The 24,612-nt window shown below is 43.5% G+C and overlaps 1 protein-coding gene across 4 annotated transcripts in view; it reads left to right on the top strand.

Moving 5' to 3' along the window:
- Positions 1 to 23,573, top strand: part of CBX5 (chromobox 5) — a 48,116-nt gene extending 24,543 nt beyond the window's left edge. For 3 of the 4 annotated variants that reach the window (XM_035100099.2, XM_035100072.2, XM_035100082.2), the window contains exons 2-5: positions 2,055 to 2,232; positions 5,034 to 5,217; positions 12,852 to 12,949; positions 18,845 to 23,573. In XM_035100099.2, coding sequence (XP_034955990.1) covers positions 2,096 to 2,232; positions 5,034 to 5,217; positions 12,852 to 12,949; positions 18,845 to 18,995 — 570 coding nt within the window. In that variant the 5' untranslated portion in view covers positions 2,055 to 2,095 and the 3' untranslated portion in view covers positions 18,996 to 23,573. Of the gene's footprint in view, positions 1 to 33; positions 2,233 to 5,033; positions 5,218 to 12,851; positions 12,950 to 18,844 lie in introns of those variants that run through there. The other variant, XM_060272072.1, reaches the window with a different exon arrangement.
- Positions 23,574 to 24,612: the final 1,039 nt, after the last annotated feature.

Raw genomic sequence — 24,612 nt, 5'->3', positions numbered from 1 at the left:
CTCCAATATATTTTCCTGTTCTTTTTTTTCTTTCTTTTTTTTGGTAGGGGGAATGTACATTTACATTATTTTAATTTGTCATTGAAACAAAATTAAGTGCCAGGCCAACTATCTTAACTTTCTTTTCGAAGTTACAGGTAAGTAGCCGTGTTTGTCTGCCGTGGTCGAAACAAAATTAAAAAATTCCTTCCGGTAGCACCTTAGAGACCAACTAAGTTTGTTATTGGTATGAGCTTTTGTGCGCATGAAGAAGTGTCCATGCACACGAAAGCTTATACCAATAACATACTTAGTTGGTCGCTAAGATGATGCTTATTTTGTTTCTTTTCGAAGTTATTTTTAATGTTAAAAAATGTGTGTGACAAGAAGTTGCAGCAGAACAAAAGTGAGTTTCATTCTTTTCTCTTTTTCTTTTTTAAAAAAAATCTGGATCTTTCCTCTTTGAAGTACCTGCTTTCCCTCCCCTCATATTCCTGAAATCCACAGTTGATAGGCACCTATGTCCCTACCATAAGTTACTGTCCCACAAAGTGATAGATCTAATCTTCTCTTTGGAAATAGCACACAAAATTAGGGGAAATCTAGGGATACAAACCAATTTTTCTCTAAGCCTGTTTTCTCTGAGCTTCTGCCCTCCTAAATAATATTTTAAGCCTAACGTGCCTTCCTGGTGTGAGCCAAGGTGCTTTTAGCCTTGCTGAAGCAGGTATCTGCTCACTTCTACAGTATCCTACATTTGTAGTGTTCATCTGTTTTGTGATTTTATCTGAAGAAGTGTGCATGCACACGAAAGCTCATACCAATGACAAATGTTAGTTGGTCTCTAAGGTGCTACTGGAAGGATTTTTTAAATGTAATTTTTAGGGTTCACTTCACAGTGGGTCCAGTGCTGAATCTGAGCTCCAGGCTGGACTCTGTCATTGCATGTACTTGCTGCATAGCCTAGTTCTAGCTTTTAGCCTTGCATCCCAGTCTGCAAAAAATGAAACAGTTGAAAGACTGCTGTAAAGTCCAAATGAGAAGAAGGTGGTAAATCATTTTCCTTGCTAAAACCTGTATATATGTGATAAAAATTAAAATGTAGACAGTAGCTCAAATGGAAGCTCTGCTCCTTTTTAGAAGTGATTGGCTACTGCAGGAGGAGAGAATAAATTACTATACAGTGGTGCCTCGCTTAACGAATGCCCTGCTTAACGAAATTTCCGCTTAACGAAATGTTTTTTCTAGCGGAGGTTGCCTCGCTAGACGAATTCATTTTATGATAAATTCGTCTAGCGAATCGTGGTTTCCCATAGGAATGCATTGAAATTCAATTAATGCGTTCCTATGGGCAAAAAAAAATTCAATGCATTCCTATGGAATTCGCTAGACGAATTTTTCGTTATAAGAAAAGACCCGTGGAACGAATTAAATTCGTCTAGCGAGGCACCACTGTATGCTGTTGAGGGGGATTCTGTTTTGAAGCATACAGCTTACCCACCCATCAGGAGTTTCATATTCATAATGAGCACCCAAGCAATTCTCTCTCTTTTTTTTATAACTAATGTTTATTAAAGATTTTCTTGAATTAGCTCCAGTTTGACCTGCTATGCTAAGAGCTGGTATTTAAGACCCTGTGAAATAATCTTATGCCTGTTTATTTATCTTGAGATAAATGCACCATCCTTTCTTGCTACTAGCATCACAATTTGTTCAGTTGGGGCAATGCTTAATGACTAGTACCAGTATGGTTGATATTTCAGGGGAATGCGGGTAGGTTTGGCATATAATGTGGCTCTGTGGAATTGTTACATTTGTATCATGCACCTTAAAAATGGCCTGTGAGAAAAGACCTAATGCTTCATTTGTTTATTCCCTTCTTCCTTTAAAATTAGCTTATTTGTATAGTAATTGTTAGTCTCCTCTGCCCTCAGACCCCCTTGTAGCCTTGACTGTTAGCCAGTGAAACATTTGAGAGATGTGCCGTTACAGAGTGGGTGATGCACTGTGAGATTTCTGGAAACAGAAGCCCGTTTTCAGTTATCGCCAATTAACGTTTCCCTTCCGATTTGCAGGAATTGGGTAGCCTTTGTGCATTAGGTGCAACTTCTGCGCTATGGGAAAGAGAAACAGGAGGACAGCAGATAGTTCGTCCTCTGAAGAGGAGGAGGAATATGTTGTGGAGAAGGTTCTAGACAGGCGTGTTGTGAAGGGTCAAGTGGAGTATCTTCTCAAGTGGAAAGGATTCTCTGAGTAAGTCCAACTTTCCTTCTGACATGGGCTTTGAGCTTTCTTGTTAGCAGAGCTCCAGGCAGTGCTTCAAATTTAACTTCCGTTGCCCTCATTCAAGCTTTCCTTAAGAACAAAAAACCTTCATGGGTGGGAGCTTGCTTTCCTCACTCCAGACAAGAGTGGCGTGCATCCATTTAAATGAGTGGGTCACGAGGCGAGGGCCTGGGACCGTAAAGCGTGTTTTGGAAATCCTGGCATCTGCGTTCCCTCTTTCACTTCACAGAGTTGGTAGTTCCACTTGAGTTATTCACCAGCACTATTGTCTAAATAGTTTTCCTCCTCATTTGAGGTTTCTGATTTGGGAGGGCATTTTGATCAAATACTCTTGTGGACCTTCTGTGGATTGCTTTAAACTGCTGCTTTGGAAAAGGAACGTTAATCCTCTTCCCCTCCCTTCAGGGCTGTGTTGTCCAAGCACAGAATTTGGTGCTGGGTGTGAAATTTGAGTATCCCGAACATCTCTGCTTTGATTTTTGATTTTGATTTTTCAAAAATACAACTTTCTAGCTGTTAAGGCTATTAAGATAAGCTTGAAAGTTGTGAGCAAAGGTTGTTGAATCTCAAACACCGAGATGAGCTGAGAAGAATTTCCAGGAACCAAATCAGTAGCTTCAGCATACTTAGGCCCTCTCCACAATTATCAGAATTTAAATAGATTTATACAAAGCAAATATATGCAAAATGCATAATTTGCACAGGGTGCAGAGTTTAAGTTAACTTAGTATGTCATTTTGATTGATTTCATATATATTTTTAAAGCACAGCCCTTCTCATCAGTCCCAGTACAAAAGAACTGCTCTAAAAAGGATTTTTGTGGATATATGTGTTTGTATGTATATGTACCCTGGGCATTTGTCCTGGCTTCTGGCAGCCGGTTTTATGGTTCCATGAAGGACAGCCGTGATTCATTATGTAAGAGTCCAGATTTGAGGCCACGGTGTTTAAATGGATGCACACTACCTGATTCTGGGAAGGCAAGTTATCAAGCAGAGACTGACACATTACCCTACTGTGCAGCATTTGAGAGGGTATTTCTTCATCAGCACCACATCAAAAAAATAACACTCTTTGGGCTTGTGGTGATTCAGTTGTTCAAAATGATTCTGTGTCCCTTAGACCATGCTCAATTTGAAAATATAAAAGTAAATAATTTCCAAGGAAAATAGCCTTAGATCCAGTTCACACGTAATGCTGAACTGTTATTTAGTGCTATATGGATGAGACTCTCTGAACCTGAGCAAAGTGTTCTGCTTGTGTGCTTCTGCCTTCTTTTTCCTTATGTGGGGCTGGGAGGAGGACTTCTGTTTAGTTTAGCTTCACTGTCAAAGAACCTTGGCTTAGCATTACATATGAACCAGGAATCCTGGCTTGCAGCTCACAGTGGTCCGTTGCTAAACAAAGCCAGCTTCAAAGTATGGGCTTGTTTAACTAAGAATTGCTTTAAACTGGGACCCCTGGTTTGTATGCAACACTAAACTGAGATCCTTTGAAAGCAAAACTAAACTTGCCGAAGGTCTTCCTTCTGGCTGAAGAAGAGGTGGGGACTTGAGAGGCTGACACTTTGGGCTTGTGGAGAGTCATCCACATAGCACTAAACTGTGGTTGACCATTGTGTGGAATCGTAACCATTGCTTCTGTGTTTCAATATGCTTTTGCTGCAACCTGGAATCTCATATACTGGACACAAACTAACGCAGTTAGTCTAAAGTGACCTTTTCCTCTATTACCACCCAACCTTTCCCCTTTTTCCTTTGTTTAAACATCAAGCCTGAGAGAGGGCTCCTTGAAATGTGAATGTTTGCTCAGTGCCTTGTGCTATTTAGTTGAACCTAATAATGATATGATTAAACTGTTCCTATTTAATCTGTGTTCGTTTAGTATCTCTGGTACTGTTCTTAGAACAGCTTGTATATAAGACAAGGCTATATTCTCAGGAATAAATCCCTTGCATTGTAGGCATTCTTGCAGCTATGGTATATAGGAAGCCTCCCTGTACGTAAGTGACTGTGTGATTAATTCCTTTATTACAAATATCTCTAAATGCTGCTAATGTTGTTCCTAATGTAAATTTGGGGAAATCTCTCATAGAGTATGTAACCCTTTAAACAAAAATACCTCCTAGAACCAGGGCTGGTAAGATGTTTCAAACGCAAGGGGTTAGAAACTGATTTTTTAGGAAACAGTCCTGTGCAAGGATCAAGGTGGCAGGGAAGAATGACAATTTCTTAAGCAGCTGCATTGGATTTTTAGAAACTAGGGCAATGTTGTGCTTAGAATTCTTCCCACTGTAGCTGAAACCAATCCCAAATTGCCACGGAATTCTGTTTAAGCGCTCAGAGATTCAAACAAATTTTACTCTGAATAATCCATCATGAGGATCAGGTCTACTGAATTGGTTTCTAAATGTCCAGTCTTCCCTAAAAACCTGGAATAGTTTTTCCTCCATACAGTGGTACCTCATGTTGCGTATGGGACATGAAGCTTCTGCACATGACGTCATTTGTCGCCTCTGTGCATGCACGAACTGCCGAACCTGGAAGTAACCCGTTCCAGTACTTCCGGGTTCGGCGCATACGTATCCCGTGGCGTACGCAACCCGCAGCATTCGTAACATGAGGTATGACGGTACACAGATTTTCTTGTGCAGGGTAATTCTTCACTCACTTCTTAATTGATGTCTGTGATCACTAAATGGGAACTTTTTCAACTTTTTTCTGTTTGTTATTTTGTCCCCCATTGTTGTCCTTCTTTTACTATGTCAGGGAGCATAATACTTGGGAACCTGAGAAGAACCTTGACTGCCCTGAACTGATTTCTGAGTTTATGAAAAAATACAAAAAAATGAAGGAAGGTGAGAACAAACCTCGGGAGAAATCAGAGAGTGCCAAGCGGAAGTCGAGCCTTGCCAACAATACTGAGGACATCAAAGCAAAAAAGAAGAGAGAGGTGAGCTTTTTGCCTTGGCATTTTTCAGTTCCAGAGGTGTGCCCCATCTCAGTGATAATCACCTTCCAGCACTGGATGTATGTGTGTATGCTGGTGGCACTCGACTTGGTAGTTTAAAATTGCATCCTAAAAAACCTTAGGATTTTAAGTTTAAAAATCAAGGAGTTGAGATGGTGCCTCCTCAGAGCAAAGCCTCAGGTTGGCTGTGCTTCATTGTGCCAATTTTCATACCCCTCTCAGGGAAAGCTACCCTGTAAAACAGGATGAGCTAATTGCCACCACTCATTGTAAAGAAAAGAATCGCTAAAATAATTATGGCCTTTAAAATATAATAAAGATTAACAATCAAGCAGGGAGCCTCACTGTACTATCTAGAGCAGATTAAGATCGGAAGAAATGCAATTTACTGTTTGAACGCCTGGCTAAAGCAAAATCCTTTTTAATGCACTCTTCTAACTGTGACAGTAAACAAGCCCACAAATCAAAGTAGAGAGTTGTGTGTGTATATATGGGAACAGCTTATTTTTTGTGATTGTGTTCTGCTGAATTTTCTGTCACTTTTCTTTGGAAGGAGTAGCTTTAACATAAAAGAAACTGGGGGGGGGGGGAGGGAGGGGAAGCAATTTCAAGACCCATGGTTCAGGAATCACCTGCTAAGAATGTACTGCCCAAATGGCTAACCTCTGCTGCTCTAACAGCAGGGTGCTCAGAGCAGATGTGCCACAGCAGGTAAGGAAAGGAAGGCTTGTTCTGAAGTTAGCCTCATATGAGTTCTGAAGCGAGACCCTGCACTGAGTGAGGTAGAATGGATCTTTCTCAACTGCTGTGTCCTTACAGTCAAAGGTCCTCCTTACCTTTGAGAGGGTCACAGGAGAATAATATTTCAAGATTACTTGGTGTTATTATGCTGATACTTTGTTAGGTAGTTTGTTATTGAAATATTATCAAGTATTGTTTAACTTGTGATGAATTAATAGAATCTTAATAGTTTTATGGAATTGTTTTGATATTTTTGCTATTACTGCTTTTAATTTTGTGTTAGCCGCATTGGGCTTTCTACAAAAATATTAGATATTTCAATTACTGTTATGGAGGGGAGGACATAATGCACCTCTCTAAGCAACTGAGAGTTCTTTCCCAATACGTATGCAACAAGTAGATTGGGTCACGGTTTTACAACTGAAAGTTGAAATTCTGAGTGCTGCAGTATATGTGTCTGAAAAATCTTGGCAAAGAAAGAGAGTAAATGCTGTGGATATAAGTGCAGGCTAGATGGTGGCTTTGAATGGTCACAGATGTGCTTTCTGGCCACATTCATCAGTCCATACATGTTGGTCCTTCTAGTTTGTGCTGGTCAATTGCTGCAGTTTGTACTGCAGGCTGTAATGAATACAAGGCTAATGTGCACCAGACAATCTATTGATACTCTTAATAGAGAGAGAAAAGGCTACGTTTTCTTTCTCCTACTTCTATAATTCTAGCTTAGTGTACAGAGAGTGTGGGTAGCTATGATCTGGATGAAACTCTAGGTGAATGTTGCAAAGTTATGTTCAGAGAGAAAAGCCTTTTTTGAGATAGGCGAGATAAAGCCTTGTTATATCTTTACTAGGAGTCATTACTCCATATTTCAAACCCTTATATGATTTCCGTGAGGCATCCAAGCTAAAAAGAATTTGAAGGATAAATTGTTACAATTCACTTAGAAAACGCAAGCTGCCTCGGTGTGATCAGGCCCGTGTGTTCTCTGCTGAGAGGAATCAAAATTCTATGGGTTGCATACAAAGCTCTGCTTCTGCAACTGGTCTTTCCCTCCTTCCTCTGGGCAGCCATCTGTACGATGTGAAAAGCTTCTCCAAAATGTCAGAGGGACGTATCAAATGTTGTGGGCTGTCTCTTATGGGGCTGTAGTGGGAGGAGGGAATTGTGGTTCTTCCCTCCTACTGCATAAAACACAGCTCACAATATTTGATAGGTTCCCCTGACTCTCTAGAGATGCTTTTCGAAGATGCAGGAGGGCAGGGAAAGACTGGCTGTGTGAGCTGCTTTCCACTCATGTATCTCGGGGTACAACCTATGTCCTGTGTACACAGTATCAATATATTTCCCACATAATTAATTCTGCAAATGACCCAATGTGGGGCACTGAAATTCTGCTCCCTCCATTCTTACCACTTGTGAGAGTTCATGACTTTCTGGTTTATCTTTGCAGTCTTACATTAATCTGAGGTTCTAAGGCTGCTAGTTTCTGTGCCCTGCTCCATGCTTGCACAATGGGGCCTTCAAATGACAAAGCACACACCACTCTATATATGATGTTGTAAAGAAAATGCTCTTGCTGACTAACTTACAGGTATTGGAAATACTGTGAAGGTCAAATGTATCACCTTCGTTGGTTAAAGCTTAATGGCATTTCTCCCCTTCATTTTAAAAGTTGCCAAATTCACTTGCCAATGCATGAGAAGACATGAGAACATGGGTTATTAAAACATCTTTATAGGGGAATGTGAACATATGAAATTTGGTATAAATGAGGATCTGTTGAGTGGCATTTTATGTCTTGTCTTGCCTTTCCTGGAGGAGAAAAATATTCTGCAGTTCTGTGTGTTCGTTATTTTTTTATAACCTTATTTGAAGAAATGCCCTGCCCTTTACAGCTGTGTCTGTACAAAATTATGGCTAAGTCACTAGAGATTCAAACCTGCACTGCTACTGTCGGTCCTTAATGAAATCATAAGGGGTAATAAGGTCGTATATTTCATATCCAGCAGGTTATCCTTAGTGCGTTTGGATTACAGTTTTATAACCCATTATGTATTCTCCTTAAAGTTTGAGAAGTAAAACTGTCCACTGTGAAAATGAGTGGTTTGGTTCCTGCCGAAACATCCTGTCTCCTCCAGCATTTTAACATGCCACGATTCCCCTTGGACATAGTTCCTCAGGTTTTTAGGACTTGTCCATTAGGGCCAGTTGCAGACATAACACTTAACCGTAGCTAGTGGTAACCACAGTTTCGAATCCTTTCAGCAGTTAAGATTTAAAGCATACAGTCAAACGACAGTCTAGGCTTTTGAGCAGGGTCTGCCTCAGCAGTCAAAATGCTCAGGTGCTGGGACCTATGGGCCAGCAAAGAGTCCACCACTAATCAGACCAGCATCTTTGTAGACCTCATGTTAATGGGCAGTGAGTGACATTTTGGTAGCCAATGTGGGGATTATGAGGTTCTGTTGCTCTGGTAACATTTATCACAGCCAATAGCAAGTGGGGGTGGGCATCACAATGGTGGTATCTTTGTTAAGTGTACAAGTCAACTGCAGCTATTCTTTTCCTCTGCCAAGAGAGGGGAACAGTGATGATGATTTTCATCCCCAAAGGGGAAAAACATGGGATATGTTCAAAGGAGCCTGGCTAACGTGGATTGGATACTGGTAGGAGGAGGCTGTGCTGCGTCCTTACTTATCGTCTCTACTCAAGTGAGGACTGGCTGCCACTTCAATGCATTGGGACTGAATGTGTGGTGATGAGATAAAGGACAGTGATTGCCTGTCGCGCTCTCTTGCAGTATTGCTTCCTGTCTGCCTTCCTTGGGCAACCCTATTCAGAACAGAGGACAGACTACATTCCAAGGTACAAACCAGACCTGTGCTACCCTCCTGACAGAGGCAATTGGCCTGGGGGCACGGCAGCACCAACATCAGCAACAATGGCACCCAGGAGGTGGGAGAATGGTGGCAGGCAGGTAGAGGGAGGGAGGGAGTGACCGCCCCGTGGATTCACCATCCAAGGTTTCACTTTCCCACTCGCCCACACTGCTGAAGTTTTCTCCAGTGTACCCGGCCTGGACTCAAACAGCAGTTAGCTGTGCTGAGCTGCCCTGACTGTGTGCATAAGAGGAAAGAGGGACTGTTCCTCTGCAGCTTTCAGTGGTGTCCTTTGTCTCACCTGCCTTCTTCGGGAGCCCCAGATGCTCTCTGACCCTGCTCTGTTTTGCCTAACTGAGGGCAAAGCAACATCATACAAGTTAGCATTGTACCATTGGCAGGCAGATGAGCCAAGGGCATTCCTCCTTGACAACTTTTGGGCAATTCTAGGAGCAGGGTGAAGTTTCATCAAGGATCTGAGGCTCCAGGCATCTTAGCCACCTCAGCAGTACCTCAAGTGACACAGATTCAATCCAAAGCGCTGAGAGTGGTCATTGTCATGTTCAAAGTCTACTAGTGACAACCCTCCCGTGCTGTTCTTTCCCATCCCCAACAAAGCACAGGATTTGTTTCGGAAGGTGTGGAATGAGTCAGAGAAATGTTGGAACCCGCTAGAGTACTATTCCTTTGTCTGGAATCCTGTGGCTTCTCTTGAAGCAGGCACTAAATGGTAACTTCTTTCATTTCCCTTCCCCCATTCTGTTGGACACTTCAGGTGGCTTCTGCTCCAGAATGGAGATTGTCAGCTGCCACTGCATTTCTCCCTACAGTAGCAGGTGGAGGCTGAGCCACAGATAGGAAGACTGTGAATATTAGTTTGGAAAAGACCTGCTTTTTGACTTGCAACATGTCTACTCGGCATTCCCATCTCTCTGGTGTAGTGGCCTGCACAGACAGGGATGAAACCATAGATGTCGTGACTGCTATTAGCAATCTTGCTTTAAGTCATGCTTTCACATTTTAGTTTGCAGCTGATGAGAACCCAGATAGTAAGGCTGAGGCCATTTGTTATGTTTAATCATGGTTAAGTGTCATGTCTGCACCAGCTAGAAGCTCAATTCACAGTGCTCCCTTCTTTGGAAAGCCAGTGTGGTGTAGTAGTGGATGAAGCATGGGATTTGGACCACAGGCTCACTAGATGACCTTGAGCAAGTTACTCTGCTTCTCTTAGTCTAACTTACCCCTCAGAATTGTGAGGATAAAGTGAGATGGCATTGAACTCCTAACAGGAGCTGCAGGATATAAATGTGATGCGCAAGCGGGGAGCCGGAAAGGCATTCAAACATCCATCTAGCCCCATTCCAGAGCTTAGGGTGACAAGTAAACATAGATATTTAAAATGTTTTAAATAATCGCATATAAAATGCATCCTGTGAAAATCCCATATCCGTGTGACCTAGCCACTGAAACCACATCAAAAGTTGTGATTTTCAAGAGGAAGTTTGCAGCGCACAAGCATTATTCTCTCTTTGGTATATGCTTTGGTTACCAAAGCTCAGTGCACTGATTATACAACGTTGATTCCAGTCTCCACACTAGAGCCTGTGGTGCTCTTTAAGGGAGAGGAACACAGGGAGGCCTGTGAAAAAGATGAGTTCTGTATCTATGTGCCATATAAGAGATCCTGTATCTCAGATTAAGACTGTTGTGCATTCCTGGCTGCTCACATTTTCAGCAGTGTGCTCAAAGATTAGTTGTGCTATTGGATTATTGTTTTTATATTTGTTGTTAACGGGGTTTTTTTGTTTTTCTCATTTTCTTGCAAGCCACCCTAGGAGTTCTACTGAAGGGAGGCATGAAAATATTTAAATAAATAAAATAAGTGTATGAAACTTTCTGTGGTGAGGGAGATTTAATAGAGATGGGTAGGTAGTCAGCTAAGTTTCACTTGAAGTGCACTCATTGGTATTAGTGAACATGGCTAGGTTAGGTCCATTAATTTCAGTATGTATTCTCTTAAGTAAAACTTAGATTAAAACATAAATAAACAAATCTCCATGTGCAGCTAGGCTGTTTGGTAAGGCAGAGTGAGACAGCACTGAGCACTGGTCTCAGTTCCAGCGCAGATTGCTTTTTAACTTAGTTGGTAATCCAAGGCAAAACTTGGATTGTGTAATGGTGGCATGCAACCTGTGTCTCCTTCATGGGTCTCCTCCAGTCATATGTTAGGTGGGTGGGGCATGTGATTTTAAAGCACAAAGGGGGCATGGGGAGAATGTACAAGGGGGACCTCAGCACCTCCTCAATGCACATGTCCTTTGGAGTGAAATCTCTCTCTCTCTCTCTCTCTCTCTCTCACTCACACACACACACACACACACACACACACACCACATTCTTCTCTTTTTAAAACCATGTGTAGCTTTGGCCCTTATATTGAGCCATCTGCTAGGGTCTTGCTAACACTCTGACTTTTTTAGAGATCACAGCAAATAACAATAGCTACTGGAGACTCAATAGTTCAAAAAGAGAACACTTTTGCTTGTTTGTTTTGGCTAGCACACTATCCAATTACTGTTCACACAAGAGATTCTCTTTACGCAACAAATCTTTCATTTAAAGCAGTTATCCTTTTCTAACAGCTGTTGGGAGTTGTAACAGCTATAGATCCATAATGGCCACCAGCACTTTGGGGAGTAAGGTTTTTTTTTTAAAAAAATGCCCATATACATACCTGTTGAGTTAGATATTTGTTGTAAGGGCTCAGTAATCTTAGTGGCCAGTTTTGACTAAGCCCCCCCCCCCAATCCATTTTTTTTGGTGGAAATAGCCCCCCCCATATGTTACAATTTTCCACACAGACATGATCTTGTTCTGGCCCTGTTATGAATTCAATTTAAAGTGTTCTTAACTAAAGCCAGAGGTGATTGTTAGCCCAAACTTTCCTAAACCAAGTGTTTGGTCTGGATTTCTTATGCAATATGAAGAAGCTGAGAAATGAAGTGTTGTATTTTATTACATGATTTGTGGATTCATTAGTTCCCCCCAAGGTCCCCTAGAGTTTTCGTCTGTATTCTCCCCCCCCCTCCACACACAGATTGATTTTTTTAAAAAAAATCCCTTCTTCCTCTTCATTTGGCAATTGCTTTTATTTCCTCAAAAAAAGTCAAGCCGTCTGCCTCTTTGTTAACTGCTTGGTCTGCATAGCCGCATCTACTAGACAGTATATGTGGGCAACAAATGTGTGGATCTCCCGCAGAATAGCGTGTGGCGGTGCTGCTGCAAAGCAGGGAGAAAACGCTCGCTCCAGGCTTGCAGCAACTGAACGCTGTTACCAGCCTTCAGATGGTATGTGCAGAGGGAGCTGACCGACCCTTGTCTGGGGCCCCGGCGGTTTAAGCTCTCTCCTTGCAAACAAAAAAACAAACCAAAAAAGCTCCCCAACTGCATGAATGGGACACACCCATTGACGGCACCGGCACAAAGACCTCAAGGACCGTGTGAGAGCCCGTAGAGGTGGTGCGCTCTGGAGCGGGGGAGGCGTAGCAGGGATGGGGAGCCTTGGAAATCACGAATGGCTGCTGCTACTGCTGCTGCAGCAGCTGCAAAGGCAAGATGACTTAATTCCCTAGATCTATCCCTCGCTTTGCTAGCCCATTTTAATGGTGACTCTTTATTTCTCTTCTCTCTCTTTCTCTCTACCTCTCTCCCTCCCCCACTCTTTTAAGGTTTCTTTCCCCCTTCCCCCTCTCCCCAAACATTTCATAAAGAAGATATGTCAAAGAAAAGAGAAGAAAAAAGATGATAAGGCCTCTTCCCTCATCTGCTAATTACCATCAAGCCATGTACCACATCTGTTTATCACCTGATTCTTGGTGCCCTTTGAAGCCCCTCTGCCTCATGGTTGAGGGAGATTAACAAATGGCCAAAAACCGGGAGGAGGAAAGAATTGTTTTTGTAACTGCCTTTCTCTTTCTCTGTCTTTCTTTCTACCAGAGCACCGATATTGCCAGGGGCTTTGAAAGAGGATTGGAGCCGGAAAAGATCATTGGAGCCACAGACTCTTGCGGCGATTTAATGTTCCTAATGAAATGGTGAGTGTGCTTCTTTTTTAAAAAATATTGACCCTGTTGTCTGGTTTTTCTGCTCTCTGGCGGCCCTTCTTAAAGCAGCCAATAAATTACTAGAGTAGTCTAGGGTGATGTGCTGTGGCGAAATGGCCCAAGGACACTTCATTCCTAAGGCTTTGTTTTCCCTCTGCTTTGCAAAAATGCTGTACACCTGGAGCTTGTACGTATGTCATGCTTTGCAAGATACACAAGCCCCTTCCCTCCACATCTGCGCCCCCCCCCCCAGAAGAAGAAATAGTAGAGAGCACAGGAAACCCTTCTGGAAAGGTTTTGACTTGCCTCTTGTTTTTGCTCCTGGGCTTATCTCAGCTGGAAGCCTCTCTGGGCAGAGAGAGAGAGAGAGAGAGAGAGAGAGAGATGGCCATGCTGCATATGCAGCAGCCCCTCCCCCACCAGCAGGCGAAACAAAGAGCTGGGAGTCTGGCTTATCTGCCTGGCAGAGGTTATAGCACAGCTGTGTTCAAGGGAGCTGCCTCTTGCTCCTCAACTCCCCTCCGCCACCCCCAGCCTCCCAGCCTCGCAAGATTTCGATACTGGGACCTCCTCCCCTGTAGCAATGCAGCAGAGATAATAAGCCCTTGTCCTGCTTTGCTGTCTCTGAAGCTGGCGGGGTTGAGATGGATGGTGCCTGCTCCTCTTGAGACAGAGTGGGGGAGGGGAGCCAGCTGCACACAGCGCCTTGGAGGAGGGGGCTGGAGGGAACACAGGGACAAGGAACTCAGGGAGAAGAATTGGTAGCTTCACCTCTCCCTGGTTCATACTACTACGTGACCAAACGCCCTGGGTATCCAGGGGTATTTTCTGGCACCTCTTGGTCGCGGAAATACCATAGCTGCCAAGTTTTCCCTTTTCTTGCGAGGAAGCCTATTCAGCATAAGGGAAAATCCCTTAAAATAAGGGATAACTTGGCAGCTATGGGAAATACACTCCCATACCCGGTAAGGGCTACAATCCCAATCTGGAGAACTTCACCTTTGGTAAATCACCTGTGTGGAACAATCAAATGTTTTTTTAAAAAGTCATTTATATGAGGCCCAGGTCCAATGCTAGCCTAGTCCCAGGTGATGCATCTAAGGAAGGCAATGATTAATAGCTGATGAACATCCAAGCTTGAAATTTCCAGCTCACTTGAATTTTGTAGAGCAAGAAATCTGTTCAATGAGACAAATGCTTTCCAGATTAACACGATGATATTTTGTAGACTGTTTTGAATGATGTGCAAGGGTTATTTACAGTGTTCAGCACCATTCAACCCTGTGAACTATTTTGCTGTGATTGCTGTTGTTAAGGGAATGTAGCTTGTCCAAGGCTTTGGTTTGAGCCCTGGGCTTATAGGTACACAACCAAATCATCCCCTGGATCACATTTGCTATTATTGGGTAAATTAATTACTTCAAAAGAACTAATCTCTTTTTAGGCAGTGGGAATAATTTCTGTTGCAAAATACTGCAGAAACAGATTGTGAAGTTTAACTACACTAATTTTAATTAATCTGTACTCTGCGTTGGATCACTTTTAAATCTTACCTTTGCAGCTGACATCATTCAGTGGTCATTAATGAAACATGTTTGCTATCTGACATTTAAATGAATTCTTTTGAATTAAGGTTGCAACCCTGTCCCATTTACTTGGGAATTGCATTTACTGAATTGCACTCAGTTGGGACTTACAGTGCACCTTATATCTACTCAAGTATTTTGCCATAATTACTTATTATATTTATTGCTTTTCTCAGAAAGGTAAACTCAAAGTGACTTTTGAAAGCAAATATTAAAAATGAGTAAAAAGAACCTAAAATGCTCACCAATAATATGTATAATAGATCAGTAGATTTATTTAGATTGACAAAATGTAAAACTAGAATGAGTGTTTTGTTTTGGGGATCTTTAAGCGAAGAGAAGTAGCTTGTAAATTAATAAACAATGTATTGTTTAAGGAAAGGCAATTTGTCAATATTTTATTTTTCATCAGCTGAATAATAAAAAGTCAGTAAAAGTGAGCTTTTACCTGCTTCAGTTTCTGACAACAGCCGTGAAAACCTTTGCCTCCCAGGGTGTAACTGTTAATGTTGGGCACAAACAGAAGGAAAAGCAGTCTGCAAATTTACCTTATCAAATGTGGTGCAGGATGGAGCCAGCATAGCTGTGAAGTCTCCATAATGGCAGGCTGTTGAAGAGTTCTGGTCCCAGACTGTTTAGTTGCTATAGCCTCTCATAAATACCATTGTGTATGTGTTGGGAGTGGAGGTTAACTGGTAATGAAGTCTTGAGTTGATTGCACCAGTTAATTAAAAAGTTTGTAGCCCTAATCTGTGCTAGGTAGCCTTTACCAGTAAATGCCATGGGATACGCTATGACTAGCAACTTTGCAATGCCTTTACAGAAAGCTCAGGAATTGGTGCAGGTATCACCAGAAGCTTTTGAGCTCAAAGCAAGGCATAGAAAATGAGAGTGGATGGACATCCAGGCCATATTGCCCATTTTTGTTCTTGTTATTGTAGTATACTGGTCAAGCTCAATTGTCCTCTTTGTATACCCTTGTCTTACCTCCGTTTTGCCTTTGCCTATCCTAATTTTCTAAAAAAAGATGCTAGATTACAAAGCAAGCTTACATTTCATCTCGTGTAGTTGTACATTCCACTATATTATTTCTTCATCGGTTGCATGCAGTTCCCTTGAGATATTAAAATAGGAAATGCATTTTAAAATAGGAATCTCTATAACACACACACAGCAGAAGCCTCCAGTCCTGCCAAAAGAGTAAAGAAAGAAAGAAATCCTGGGAGTTGACCTTTTGGAGCACAACATTTTAAGCATTGTAAACAAATTGAAACAAAGTTAAGCTGGGGGGGAAAATAACTAAAAAGTTTTCTTATAGTAGCAGTTTTCAATATGCTGTGCCATCAAATGATTGTGTGGACAAGTACAGGAGCTAAATTCTATGCTTCTAGAGATCCAGGAAAAGTGGGCACCTTTTTGTACTGTTGTTGTTTAGTCGTTTAGTCGTGTCCGACTCTTCGTGACCCCATGGACCATAGCACGCCAGGCACTCCTGTCTTGCACTGCCTCCCGCAGTTTGGTCAAACTCATGTTCGTAGCTTTGAGAACACTGTCCAACCATCTTGTCCTCTGACGTCCCCTTCTCCTAGTGCCCTCAATCTTTCCCAACATCAGGGTCTTTTCCAAGGATTCTTCTCTTCTCATGAGGTGGCCAAAGTATTGGAGCCTCAGCTTCACGATCTGTCCTTCCAGGGAGCACTCAGGGCTGATTTCCTTCAGAATGGATAGGTTTGATCTTCTTGCAGTCCATGGGACTCTCAAGAGTCTCCTCCAGCACCATAATTCAAAAGCATCAATTCTTCGGCGATCAGCCTTCTTTATATCACTACTGGGAAAACCTTAGCTTTAACTATACGGACCTTTGTCGGCAAGGTGATGTCTCTGCTTTTTAAGATGCTGTCTAGGTTTGTCATTGCTTTTCTCCCAAGAAGCAGGCGTCTTTTAATTTCGTGACTGCTGTCACCATCTGCAGTGATCAAGGAGCCCAAGAAAGTAAAATCTCTCACTGCCTCCATTTCTTCCCCTTCTATTTGCCAGGAGGTGATGGGACCAGTGGCCATGATCTTGGTTTTTTTGATGTTGAGCTTCAGACCATATTTTGCGCTCTCCTCTTTCATCCTCATTAAAAGGTTCTTTAATTCCTCCTCGCTTTCTGCCATCAAGATTGTGTCATCTGCATATCTGAGGTTGTTGATATTTCTTCCGGCAATCTTAATTCCGGCTTGGGATTCATCTAGTCCAGCCTTTCGCATGATGAATTCTGCATATAAGTTAAATAAGCAGGGAGACAATATACAACCTTGTCGTACTCCTTTCCCAATTTTGAACCAATCAGTTGTTCCATATCCAGTTCTAACTGTAGCTTCTTGTCCCACATAGAGATTTCTCAGGAGACAGATGAGGTGATCAGGCACTTCCTATTTCTTTAAGAACTTGCCATAGTTTGCTGTGGTCGACACAGTCAAAGGCTTTTGCATAGTCAATGAAGCAGAAGTAGACGTTTTTCTGGAACTCTCTAGCTTTCTCCATAATCCAGCGCATGTTTGCTATTTGGTCTCTGGTTCCTCTGCCCTTTCGAAATCCAGCTTGCACTTCTGGGAGTTCTCGGTCCACATACTGCCTAAGCCTGCCTTGTAGAATTTTAGAATTTTGTACTGTATTTAGCCTCTATTATGTTAGGTGGAAACATTTCAAACTCTGGCTGTCATTTACCTTAATCAACCATTTATCAGTTGCTCAACAGCAACAGTTTTCTGGGTGGTGTAAAAAAATAAAATTAGGGATTGATTATTAATCAATTACATTTGCATAGGGGTAAAACAAAAAAGAAAACCATGCTTCTTTTGTTTTAAATCAGGGGTTTCCAACATGGCAATCCTGGGCAAACATGTGCCCAGACAATCCTTCCCTGGAGCAGACAGGGTCCCTTCCATCTGCTGCAATCAGGCTTGAAAGAATCATTCAATTTTAGTCAGTAGTATTGCCTGCAGTGTGTGCTTGGTTGTGCTGTGTGTAATCATGTGCACATTTTTAACCAAATGGAGTATTTTTAATTGATTGATCTGACTAATTAATTGATTGAATGTTGCACTCCTGCCCATAACTGTACAATTCCTAGAAAGGTTGAGGGCCAGGCATTGCTCTGTGCTTCCTCTCCCCTCTTCTCATACTTTCAAAGGGAAAAGAAGTCTACAGTGTCACTTTCTTTTGGCAACCCAGCCTTAATCTTAAAGTCACTTCTTGGAGAAGCGGTACAGCAGAGAAAATTGTGTTTGTGCCCCCTCATCAATCAGAGCAGGAAAAAGGGAGAAATGCAGAGATTTCTGTTTGAGTATACACTCAAACACTGGTTAGGACACCAGTGTTACTGCACTAGGATTGGGTTCAGCAACTGGAGGCACTTGTGTCAGATTGGGTACCCTCGGAGATGCCAACCTCTGGCCCTCCAGTTACCAGCCTAGAGGATAAAAGGCAACTGTGGCAAAATAAATTGTTGGCAGGTATCCCTTGCTCCCTCCTCAGAGTCCTCCAGAAATCCAGTTGCTGACCAGGACACTAAGTAGTATATAATGAGATTGTCAAACTTTTTTATTTTATTTTATTTTAAAGTTGATAAAACCACCTGTGCTTCAATCAGTTCATTGTTATATTGGAGGAAATTTAAGTTTAATTAACTGTTTATGAACAAAAGCTATTATTATTATTATTCTGCCCTATACCTGGGGGTCTCAGGACGGTTCAGAGACTAAAAGCAAGATATAAAACCACAAAATACATAATAAAAACAAAAACAACAACCTATTTAAAAGGAAAGGCCACTTTTCAATCCCCCCCAACTTTTCTTCCTTTTTGTAAAAGATACCACGACCAAATCACCTTGAAATGTAAAACAAGTATGGCTTTAATTCAGTCTCATTGATTTAGAATTGCTCCCATTAATCAACTAAATATTTAGTTGATTCATTTATTGATTATGCCTGTCAACACGTGCAGCCTGTTATAAGTGTTGCATATGTATATTTTATTTATAAATTGCTTCTTCACTGAAAGTCATTTAATTGACAATTAATGTATGCAACACACACACACCACTGGGGTCGCAGTAGCTGCCTTCCTCCTTCTCCCAGTTAATTGACAGCTGAAATATGTTTTCTCCTACTCTGGTGCTGCTGCCTTCAGGCAGGTTACATGAGCCCAGCTTCTCTTTTTTAATGTACCAATCAATTACGGGTGGGTGGGTGTGACTACTTGATCAACTAGTGACGAGTCCTTCTCTTGTTGTCCTCGCTTATCTCTTCAGGAAAGATACGGATGAGGCTGACCTGGTTCTAGCGAAAGAAGCCAACGTCAAGTGCCCTCAAATTGTGATAGCGTTTTATGAAGAGAGACTGACCTGGCACGCGTACCCAGAAGATGCCGAAAACAAAGAGCGGGAAGCAGTGAAAAGCTAAAGTGGCCAGGGTCCTCTGTCCGTCCATAGTTGTACATATCCACCCTCCTTTCCCCTCCACCCAAATGCATCCATGAAAATGTGCTTATTACTGTGCTCCACAGGAGAAATGTTGATATTGGTTGGGTTAGCCATAACATTAATGGTGTGAGTCATGTTTGGTTTCACTCCAAAAGATTGACATGGTGTGTGTGTGTGTATGTATGTGTGTGTGTTCCTTGTTCCCCTTATCTCGCAATCCCAAAAAAATCTGTTCACTCTTTGAAATCCCACTGAGTTTCCAGGCCATTTGTCGTCCCCCCCCCATCCTCCACCCCGGGTTACTCACTTTTGCATCATTTTGAGAGTGAAGGGTCATTGTTTCCCATTGGCCTAAAAGTAGACTGTAAAACTGACAGGGGGTACCGGGAAGACCTATCTGACTCAGAACACTCTTTGGATTCTGAGATTACCCAAATAATTATCAAGCCAGGACATCCTGGGGCCATTCTAGTTGTTTTAGGAATTGCTGACGTTTTGCTGGAATTGGGTTCCAGGATGCTGGGTAGCAGTTTTCATCCTGACTCCCAACGCCAATGTCACTTGCACCAGCTCCACTCAGTCAACACTCACTTTTCTAGCTGCAGGTCAGGAGCAGGTAATCTGGGAAGGCAACCATTAAAAACTAATTTGCTAGCAAGGACAATTTCCTCCTTTTTCAACCAGTCCTTTCATGCAATCAAAATCTAGTAACCTACCACCCCTTTCCTTTTGCTTTCCTTATCTTGCAGTACATGGATAGGACTAGCAAGCAGCCCAGCCAAATTTTGTGCCATACTGGAGAGCCTTCTTTGTTGTGGCTATTCCAAAGACAGCTGGAAAACATGGTTCCAAAATTGGATTATTTTCTGGGCTCTCTCATCATTCCGATAGCTCTGTTCATATGCAGCAGACATCTCTGCTGTGAGATGTGGGCAAACACTTTTATTTCCACCATTTACCCCAGGTATGTATGTTTGTTTTTTAAAGGAAACTGGCCACTTAGAGCAGATGTCTCATAGGAGCCTGCTTTCCTTTCAAGCACCTGGTTATACGTAGCACACGGATCTAGATGCAAGAGTTTTCTGGACAGACTTTTTTTTTTGTCTCCCCTGGGCTGCCCCCTGAATAGTATCCCATTTCTCTGCACCAGCAATGTGGCGGCTAAATAATTATTCCACGCTGAGGGTGTTGGGATTAGAAGTCCTTTCGGCAGTGGATTTTCCCTTCTTCTTCCATATGGTGAGCGGTTGGAGGACCAAGTCACAGAAAGCAGGTAGCAGTCTTCCCCTCCTTCATGCCCTTCTCTCATGACAATGCCCATGCATGTTTTTTCACACGGAATGTCTGTATTGTGTAGTATATAGGTAGGACTTTAGCGCCCTTTAGAGTTTGACGCTCACTAATAGCTTCATCTTCCCGCTTTGCAGACAGATTTTGGTGTAACTCCCGGCAATAAAAGGCAAAGCTTGACAGTATTAGCATTGATTGCTGCTGGCTTCTCACCAGCTGAGGACAGATAAGCATCATACAACTTGGTAACAGACTTGATGGGAGCGTGCAAAAGAATCAGGCTAGCCTTCTACCGTGGAAGTGAAAGCCAGGAGTCCTTGCATTTCCTGCTAATTTCGTTTCAGGGTCCAGAGGTTGACTCTTTTGCTCCCTGCCTGCCGCACACACACACACACACCTGTTCTCCCAACCACTTTTGTTTTGCTTTTTATAGGGGAGAAAGAAGGGTAAGGAGTGTTTGCACCAATGCAAGTCCCAAGCCTGGTGACAGTTCTTCGTTCAGTTTGGCATTGCAAGGTTTTCAGCTTTCTCTTTTCCTACAGCAGTCAAAGTAGTTCTGCATCGTTCCATTTTGTGCCTCTGTATTCTGAGCCCTGTCACACTGCCTTGTGTGCTGGCCCTTCCCTGGTTCTTCCAGTAGGCTGTTGCACCTTCTTGTTTGCCACTAGTTATCTCCATGTGGTCTGGAGTTTGGGGAAGTGGGCAAAGAAGTAAAGAGGTATCTGGAGTCCACAGCAAGGGACCACATCTAAGCCCACCGCAGAGCCAGAAGCTTTGAATGAACTGCAGCCTGCTGTTTGGAACATCTTTCCTGTGCTGCAGTTCTGCACAGCGGCAAAGAGTTCCCCGCTTGCACCCAGGGGCATGCACACATGCAGGGCACACTGTAGGGGGTGGAGCCATGGGTGGGGTGCACCACCAGAGCAGTCCCTGCCCACTGCTACAAAGTGGGGCGCACTCATGGCACCCCACAAGCCCAGCATCGCTTTGTGAGACTCACAAAAATGAGGCGGGGCTTGTGGGGTACCACAAGCAGATGTGAGCTCTGGCCCTCCCTGTGAGCCCAGTGCTGCTTTTGCAAGCAGCGCTGGGCTCGCAGGGAGGGCCCAGGGCACATGCTTGTTGCAGCAGCTCACGATGGGGTAGGGTCCAAAAAAACTGTCTGGGCGATGGCCCCTTCAGCTCCCCCCACACTATACCACTGGTTCTGTGGACCAAAATCTGCAATACCTAAACTTAGGGTTTCCATATTATGGCCACCTTCTTTAGCTTTCCAGGCCAAGCGTCTAGCAGCAAACATTGCCTGGTATGGGCCGAGGTCGGTGCGTTTAGTTCAGGTAGGGGTGGCCAGGTGCAAAACAGAACTGGGCTCCTGTGCAGAAGAGTGAATCTACTGACAAATTACACCTGCTGAAATTCCCTCTTCCACACAACTGTCAAAGGTGCAGGTGCCCTGACCTCTTACAGCTGGACATCCTGCCAGTAGGGTGCAGGCTAAATAAGAGAGATTTCCCTTCATAAGGATAATTCCCAGATCCTCTCTGTAAAAGACCCCCACAGTTCCACCACATCAAATAGTGCTCCCCTCCCCCTGCTTCTTACCCCTGTAAACCTCGTGGGAACATGCTGAGAGCACTAGAAGCACATGTTTTCTTTATCGTCCACCCCATTGCAGCACAAACACTATCCTTTTTGCCAGCTGCTGCTAATAGATGTTTCTATCTAGAGCTGAAAATGAGGACTTCTGGTGATTATAAGCACTTGTGTGTCAGGCTAAAAAAAAAAAGCAAAGAAATCTCTTGGGGAAATTTGTAGTTTTTTGATAATACCGCTGTATTAAAAAAACACGCTGGCACTTCTCTTCCTTGCAAGTATTTGTGGTGCAATTTCTCAGTGGTGCATTTGTTGGTTTGCATGTGTGTTTTTAAATATCTACTCCCATATGCAGCTTTCCAGGGAGGAGAAAAGTTAAAATAACTAGAATGCCATCCTGTTTTTCCTCTTTCAACTTTTAAAAAAATGCACTTTTAGTCTGAGGTAGCACACAACCCCCGTCACAGTTGGACATTGTATGTGGTACTTAAATCTCCCTTGCCAAGCTAAACATACCCACAAAATGGGTCAGCTGCCTAACCTGCTAAGAGGGAGAAACTGAAAATCCTTTTTAATCTTCTCAGTAGGCAGAAATGTAAGGAAGTAGACCTTGGCAAGTTTCACAACGTGAACTGATGATATGCTGGGCATTGTTCAGAAAGACACTTCTTTTTTAAAAAAAGAGAAAGCTATTTAAAATATATCCCAAAAGCCTGGCTGAATTCCTGGACACCAGCCATGCAACCCCCCCCCCCAGCTCCCTCCAGTCAACTGAACATCCTGCAAGGTATATGGAACTTGCCAGCTGATTCGAAACATCTTAGGATCTCTAAGCCATTCATGCTGCGTTTCAGTGGCTCCTGAAATGATCCCACCTCCTCTTTGGCTCCTGGTCTCAATGTTTCAGTGGCAAAACAAAGCATTTTGATGTTAGCTTTTTTTGGTGTCTTGCATTTGGAAGTTGTGGGGAAATGTATGTGTGATGAGTTGATGGGGGGGGAGGTTTGAATTTTAGATCGGGGCTTTTGTTAGAGGTTTGTAAATGGTGTGCATGTGTGCATGTCTGTTTGGGGCTTTAAAGAACTCTAAAGATCCCCCCCCTTTAAATTGAGTACTTCCTCTCTGTATTCATCATGGATTAAGTTCATGGGGAGACATTCAATTTGCAGGTGCAGTCTTCTGACGCATCTTCTTCTTAGCATGCTGTCGAGAAGTGAATTGTTCTCCCAGTCGCCTAGAATAATGAAATAAAATTCAGAGAGAGAAAATTAATTTTGTTTTTAATTAAACTCATTAATTTTTTGATTAACGGTCTAATTTTTAACCTGGGGTGGCATCTAAATCTTTCTTTGGCAATGTGCACTGTAAGGACACCGTCTCATCCCCTCAGTGGGGAACAGTGAAGAAAGCAGCAGAAGGAGGGGAGAAGCCAGGCATCCCACCCAGTATGATCTTAATTTTCTTGGATCCCCAAAACTAGAGAGGCCTTCTGTTTGTGAACGAGAGCATTAGATTTTACCTGCAACTTTTTCAACAACTTTACAGCAGAATAGCAGGCTGTGTTTTGGATATGGTCGATTCCTGTTCTCTGAAGCCTTTCGGAAAAAGCATTTTAACCATTTTGAGCTAGATCCAGGGGCGTAGCCAGGATCAAAATTGGGGGGGCAAGGGGCGGGAGGGGAGGGGCCACAGCGGAAATGTGGGCGGGGGCACGTGGCCTGCACCTCCCAGGTCTTCCGAGGAGGCGGCCCCAGGCTCCCGCTCCCGGCGCGAAGCTCCAGAGTTGCGCAGGGAACGCGGGCCTGTGGCTGCGTCCTCCGCGCCTCCCAGGTCTTCAGAGGAGGCGGCCCCAGGCTCCCGCTCCCGGCGCGAAGCTCCAGAGTCACGCCGGGAACGCGAGCCTGTGGCTGCCTCCTCCGCGCCTCCCAGGTCTTCGGAGGAGGCGGCCCCAGGCTCGCGTTGGGAGCGGGAGCCTGGGGCCGCCTCCTCCGAAGACCTGGGAGACGCGGAGGAGGCAGCCACAGGCTCGCGTTCCCTGCGCGACTCTGGAGCTTCGCGCCGGGAGCGGGAGCCTGGGGCTGCCACACTGCTGCGCCCCTCAGCCTTTGCTTCTAGGGGGGGCAATTCCCCCCTCCTGCCCCCCCTGCCTACGCCCATGGCTAGATCCTAAACTTCTTGTGCCAGATCTGAATTTCTTGTTTATCAGAAACAAAGATACATTAACAAAGAATTGAATTTTAGCTGTGCAAGAGAGAGATCCATGATGATACCTTATGTCACCACTTCAAAATCCAAAGCCAGCTCTCAAAGGAAAAGAAATCTGGTGGTTCATTGCATCTCCTTTTTTTCACCTTGCCTGGATGCAGCCATCATTTGGGTGGATAAGGTTGCCTGAATCCATTCACAGCAAACTGAAGCCTGTTGTGAAGCCTTTTGGAGAGAGGCTGTGAAGTTGTAGCTTTCACTTTATAGCAAATAGTTCAGACGACATGAATACTTTGGCCAGATGCAAGCAGAAAAAAACACACAAGCCCAGCCACATGCAGAGTAGATGTGTGAAAGGACCTTGAGAGTTTGCTGCTAAGACACCTCTGTGGGGCAAGGAAGTGAAGCATATCAAGGTTCAACTTGATCAGTGTTAAAAGTTCCAGTGAACGCTGGAAGGAGGCCTTACTGGGGCGATGTGTCAACTCTTCCCTTTTCACCCCAGTAAT

This window comes from Zootoca vivipara, chromosome 2 (genome assembly GCF_963506605.1).
Source record: "Zootoca vivipara chromosome 2, rZooViv1.1, whole genome shotgun sequence".
NCBI lineage: Eukaryota > Metazoa > Chordata > Lepidosauria > Squamata > Lacertidae > Zootoca > Zootoca vivipara.
This window is presented reverse-complemented; position numbering and strand designations above follow the sequence as displayed.